The sequence below is a fragment of the Triturus cristatus genome, chromosome 3_2 (assembly GCF_964204655.1).
Source record: "Triturus cristatus chromosome 3_2, aTriCri1.1, whole genome shotgun sequence".
NCBI classification, from domain to species: Eukaryota; Metazoa; Chordata; class Amphibia; order Caudata; family Salamandridae; genus Triturus; species Triturus cristatus.
In genome coordinates, this window is record NC_140584.1 from 555,958,293 (window position 1) to 555,964,292 (window position 6,000).

Consider the following 6,000-nt stretch of genomic DNA (forward strand, 5'->3'; position numbering starts at 1 on the left):
ATGTAATATAATGCGTTGTAATGGTATGCGTTGTAAAGGTAGTATGCGATGTAATGGAATGCGTTGTAAAGGTAGTTTTTAAAAATGCGTTGTAGTGTCATGCGATGTAATGGAATGCGTTGTAGTGGATGTTGCGTTGTAAAAATTGCGTTGTAAGTGCATGCGTTGTAAAAGTATGCGTTGTAACGTCATACATCCACCACACAACCACACTGCTCTCTAGCCGCCCTGACCCATCTATTTTACCCATGTGTTAAATCAAAAACACCTGAGCCTTTGCTACTCAATATGGCATACAGATGTTATAGCAGGTGCTTATATATCACCCGCTCCACCACACTGTACTCGTCAGCATTAATGCTCCGAGCCAAACCCAGTGGACATGCCATACCCTCAGCAACTGAACTGCGCAGCTGGTGGGAGACTGGATCCAGAACAAAGGAGACATGTACCCAGATGGTGTCCTACTACCATATGCCGCATCGGTCAAAGAAGACGGGTTACACCCAGGCCAATTCCTGCTACTTCAATCCCTCCTGGTAGCACTCACTGCTGAATGGGGCACATAACTAACAAACCTCCAACACACCTCACGATCCAATACTTGCGCATGATAGGACGTGGTGAGCACCTCACCAGGTGGTTTGCCGTTTTCCTTAGGCAGCACACCACAATCACGCTAGCACCACTGAGGCTCCAATGGGAGGGAGACCTAGACCGTTCATTTGCGGACCCCAAATGGGCTGCTGTCTTAGAAGGTCCCACGCGCATCCTCCAAAATATGCTCCATCGCCACATACAATACTACATCACACAGAGAGCATATCTCAACCAAAATCAACAGATATTTCCATCGAGTTGATGCCGCCTGCCCTCGCTGTCGCCTTGTTGTTGTGGGGATGCCCCTGTCTTCGAATATAGTGGCACACCCTCCAGACGATGTATGGATCGCTTCATTCCTTTTGAGTGGGAGATTTACATCCTACACCTTTATAGGAGAAGTAAAAAACAAAGTGACATCTCACTTTCTAGACTTAGGACTGGCAGTAGCTAAGCGGCTGATCACTAGGAGATGGAAGACCCCTGAGCCCCTACATGCACTGGCTTGGGAGCATTCCTTATTGATATGGGCGGAGAGTATAGCGATACACCGAGAAGACATATTAGGGATCCGTAATACCCCACTTGCTCCAAGCTGGGACACAATATTAGCCGAGCTACACAACGTTCATATCACTGAGATAGGCACGCCAGTGTCCAATGACACTACACCGTAGAACATACGCCTGGGGAGGTCTGAGGGGCCTAAATGGACCCCAGACGAGAGTGTATGACTGGTGGGTGCGCTCATGCAAAGCTTAGTGCTGGTCCCAGAGCATGCACCCCAATAGCCTAGCATGACACACATAGGAGGAGCGTAGATACGGGGGACCAGGACGAGCTCCAGTCTGACACACAACCCCTGTTATGTTTTACTTTGTCCCTGTTCATTCCTACCTGCCGCCGCAGTTCGCAGACCACCACATAAGGGACACTCACTGAAATCACTAACAAGCTGAACTTGGATGCTAAGTGACCGCTGACTGCACCCCGAAGTTAATCTGTGATACATATTTAAGCCGGGCATGTGCACTCGACTACTGTTCTTGGAAGCGCAAACATGTCCTGGTTGTATTTGCATCAATGTACACCGCTCACCACTGTATCCATCCTTTAATAGCTGATACAAAATGTGATTTACACTGTATGTGTTAGTTTTATTAATCGAAAACCAATAAAACAGATTCAATAAAAAAAAAACAGACCTATGTAGTTTAAATATTATCTATTCTACATCATTGTGTTAAAGGCTGTATGATGCTGTATATCCATTATGTAATATTTAGTAAGAGACATGGAAATGTAATTGCCAATTAAATGCCTCCAACTATTTTGGTGTTCTCACTCTACAAATAAAGGGCTCCTCCAGGGCCTCTTTGGATCCAGGCCAGTAAGAGTGGGGTTCCTAGGAAAACGCTGCAGCATGTTTCTAAAAGATCTGTTGCAGCCATTTGTCGTACCACAACATATTCCATATTGTGAATGTCTTAGCATCTCCCAATTCAGTACATTAAAAGGAGATGTAGACGTATGAACAATTTATATACTAAACAATAGTGACAGAAACCCCAAAACTCCTCGAAAGTTAAAAAATCACATCCATACTCGTGTCTGCTTCACTACATGCACTCTATCGCATTCATACCCAGACATATTAAAAACATGACATGATATACCACCAAATTAGGGTTCCAATGAATCACTACTGAAAGCCAAGTACCCCCGCCTTAGCAATTTTGTACGACTTAAAACTCAAACAATACAGAAACAAGAATACATCGAACAAATATAGATATGTTGAAATATACAATTTAGTTCACAAATATAAAAAATGCATAAAATATAAATGTTATTTTAATGGGAAGGTTGGAGCTTTTCAAAATGTACTTTTATTTCTGAAAGATGAAGTGCTCTGCAAAGTAACTTTGTGCCTGATTATGAGTTCAGCGGACCAATCCCTGGCACTGGTGCGGAGGTCTTGAGGCAGCAATATGCTTGGCATGCTGCTGCAGCAATGCCAAGCATAGTACGAGTTTCCTCACTGTGATGCCTAACCACAATGGTGAGACCACATTTGTTAGGGTGGCGGTGAGGAAACAAAGGGGGTCCCACAGGGCCCCCTCGTGCCTCATGACCCACAGGGATGCAGGCAGGGGGGCACATGGTGTTCCCCCCCTGTGTGCATGCACCTCCTTTCCTGCACGGCATGGACTTCATAGTCCATGCAGTGCAGGAAAGGGCTTTGACGTTCCCATTGCGGTGCTGCCGTGGGTATGCCAAAGGACCGCCCACCAGACCAGGAGAAAACGCCTAATCTGACCAGCAGTCGAGTTTGGCGGTGAAGGAATTGGCGTGCTGTCCCGCGCCTGTACCGGCAAACTCGTAATCAGGCCCTTTGTATTTTTTGCTTTAATGCATGCGCTCTCTTTTGTTGGTGCTCACCAGGGGTTCATTTGAGGCCACCAGTCTCTCTTCTAGATTGTGTTTGCTGCATTTGCACTACTCCCACAAATCAAGATAATGAAACAAACTTACTTTTTAGCATACAATTTCAAATGCCTTTGCATTGACAGAGCGTTTTATAATATTCAATTTTGCTTTTTTTATGTATGTATAATTTATTAGTATGCTAATTTTGATTAATTATATAAGCAGTCATCAGCCCTGCTGAGTAGGTATAAGGGATCCCAGGGGTCCATGGAACACGGATTAAGAACAACTGCACTAGGCCTTTGAAGTGTTGGTTCCATAATTCTGTTTTCATATAAAGATCTGACAAGGTGAGAAGCCTGCACTTTTTCTGTATGGGAAACCCTCCCAGACAAATCAGTCCCCGCCTGTCCACTGGCATAGCAGTTTGGTGTAAAGCTGACGAGGACATGCCTTAAACAGAAGCCCCTGCCTGGCAGTTCAAATCATTTCATAATGCGGCAGAAGTTTCTTCCAATGTGTAGTTCCCTACACTAAGGTGAAAACGTCTCGGTGTCATATCGCTGAATGAGGTACCTTCAAAATGAATACATGGATTGATGTTTGTTCAGTCATTTTAGTTTGAACTAATTTTATTGAGGGTAACAAATATGCTGTTTATATTCAGATGTCTCAGTCCCCACAGTAGTTCCCTGAGTGCTTGAAAGACAGCTCACAAGGTTTGGAGTACTGTTAAACTATTGCTTCTCCATCCTGTAGTTTCTTGTGTTTGCCTTCTTTTAGCAGGATGAAGAGGCAGGCAGTAAAGGAAACTTGAACATCATATGTTGTTTCATTGTAGCCTATAGAACATCACCCCTCATCCAGCAGCATTTTGGGCATTTTTATCATCCTCACAGGAAATATTCCCAAGATGACGGACACCTGAGTGACCACAAAAGTCTCTTTCAGTCATCATAATTATCAAGCCTTTTGTTAATTCGAGCACTGTCCCTGCATACAGTATAATTGCTTCTCTATGTGCAACTTCTCGGAAAACTGCATTTCCCCTTGCTTTGGGCCTGCTTGCCGTTTTGTTGTTGTTGGTTGATAATTCACTGGGACCAAAGCCAAGGCATATCAGGATGAATTTTATGCACAACATCAGTGGCCTCAATGTACAGTTTTGAGCCGTGATATGCCCAGTGAACGTTTGCTAGAAATTACTTTTATTTTCTGAGATTTTGTCTTTTATTTTTGTGGGTTTTTCATCTTTGCAAGTCATCGGAACATCACCATTCTCAATGGACTAGCACCACAGAAGAGTTATTACTGATTTTGCAGAAGGTTTCTAGTCAAATGATACATGTTGTATGTTATAGCAGACAGACTGCCACTATATCCAGTCTTTCTATGATTGTCATTTGTAATTTTCTTTTTACTTTACAGTAAATGTGTTGTTTTCTGCTCACAGGTTACGGTCTTATGACGGACGGCTACACAACTTACATCAATGCTTCTACGTGTACTGTCAGCTTCCAGCCAACCAACCCACCTATTATTTTTGACCTTCCAAACCCTCAAGGTTCATGAAGCACTAATGCTGCCAGAAAAGGTGGGCGGGGTGGGTGGGGTGAGTCATTAAACTGCCAATTTTCTAATCATAAACTTACATTCTTTTTATTGTACGTGTTTATTTCCAAAATCGGTGTTACTTTGCTTCTTTCATATTTTATATCCTGGAACCAGCATTTTAGAAGTTGTGCTTTAAAAAATGCATCATCCATTAAATGAAAAGGTAAAGAAAGCATTTGGAAGTTGTAAAAAAATAACATTTTTGTTAACAGAAATATAATCGCCATTGTAAATTGTTAGTGGTCTGTAAAGGACAGCCAAGCTTTCTTTCATGAAGTGAGCTAATATACATACAAACATAAAATGTACATATAATGCTAAAAATGCAGGTAGCATTACAAAAACTACCCACATTTGCACAACTGTTACCTTGTTTTGTAATTGTTAATTTTTTATGTGTAGTATATATTTCATTTTGAAATGTTTCTTTCAGTGATAAAACAAACTTTATAAGGGTGGAACTTATTGCCTCATTTTAAGTGTCTTTTCTTTCACATTATGTGTCATTTTTGTGATATCTTTTTTTATAAATTATTTTAGCTTTACTGAGTACAATGCTGGACAAATTTAAAAAGCAAATGTGTCATGCATTACAGCGTGTAAATGCAAACTTTTTAAATATGAATTTATATAAATATATATAATATGTATTTTTTGTGCATTGTTGCAAGACACGGGGGACAGCTTATTGGAAGTGTAGATGCTGTACATCTCACCTAAATTATGAAGGATGCAAGATATTTCCAATAGTTTGAAGCCGTGAAGAGCTTGAGCTATCTGTGTGCGGTTTCTAGCATGTAAAGAATGAAACGAAAACAATCAAGTCGAATTTAAGGCTCTATTGTCCTTTGTATTTCAAACTTTTTACATATGTATTTTTTTCATTTTTATTTTGCACTGTGTGTAAATGCAATCTTCTAGCACAAAATGATTTTGCAGCTAGTTATTTCTGTCCCAGCACTGTAAATGCTATTTTGCTTCGTTATGTTTTTCGTCATATTGTTAATGGATTTTAGAAAAGCGTTTGATTCCTTAATCTTATTGTGATATATATCTAGCGGCCTTTATATGCAAATAAAATTGCAGACTTTTTAACTAACGTGGCATGTCTGGTTCTTGGCATTTGTGTGCAACGTTATTAGCCCCGCGAGAGGTGATTAGAATAATTGACACCTTTTCTAATTTTCCATGAATTTTTATTGCCGTTGTTCACCGTATGGCAGTTGGTCGATAAAGCACTCAGTGGACTTTTCCTTCCATCAAACGGCCATCTATCTTTTGTCAGCTTTCAGAAACTGGAGATTTCAGCTACAGACACTATAATTCAATGTGAACTGAGTTTATGGCAGTTAAAGT

General features: G+C 41.1%; 1 protein-coding gene across 3 annotated transcripts in view; it reads left to right on the forward strand.

Moving 5' to 3' along the window:
* The window catches only part of MPPED2 (metallophosphoesterase domain containing 2), a 590,399-nt gene extending 584,660 nt beyond the window's left edge, over positions 1-5,739 (forward strand). For all 3 annotated transcript variants that reach the window (XM_085648294.1, XM_085648293.1, XM_085648295.1), the window contains exon 7: positions 4,484-5,739. In XM_085648294.1, the coding sequence (XP_085504420.1) occupies positions 4,484-4,602 (119 nt within the window). In that variant the 3' untranslated portion in view covers positions 4,603-5,739. The remainder of the gene's footprint in view (positions 1-4,483) is intronic.
* The last annotated feature ends 261 nt before the right edge of the window (positions 5,740-6,000 follow it).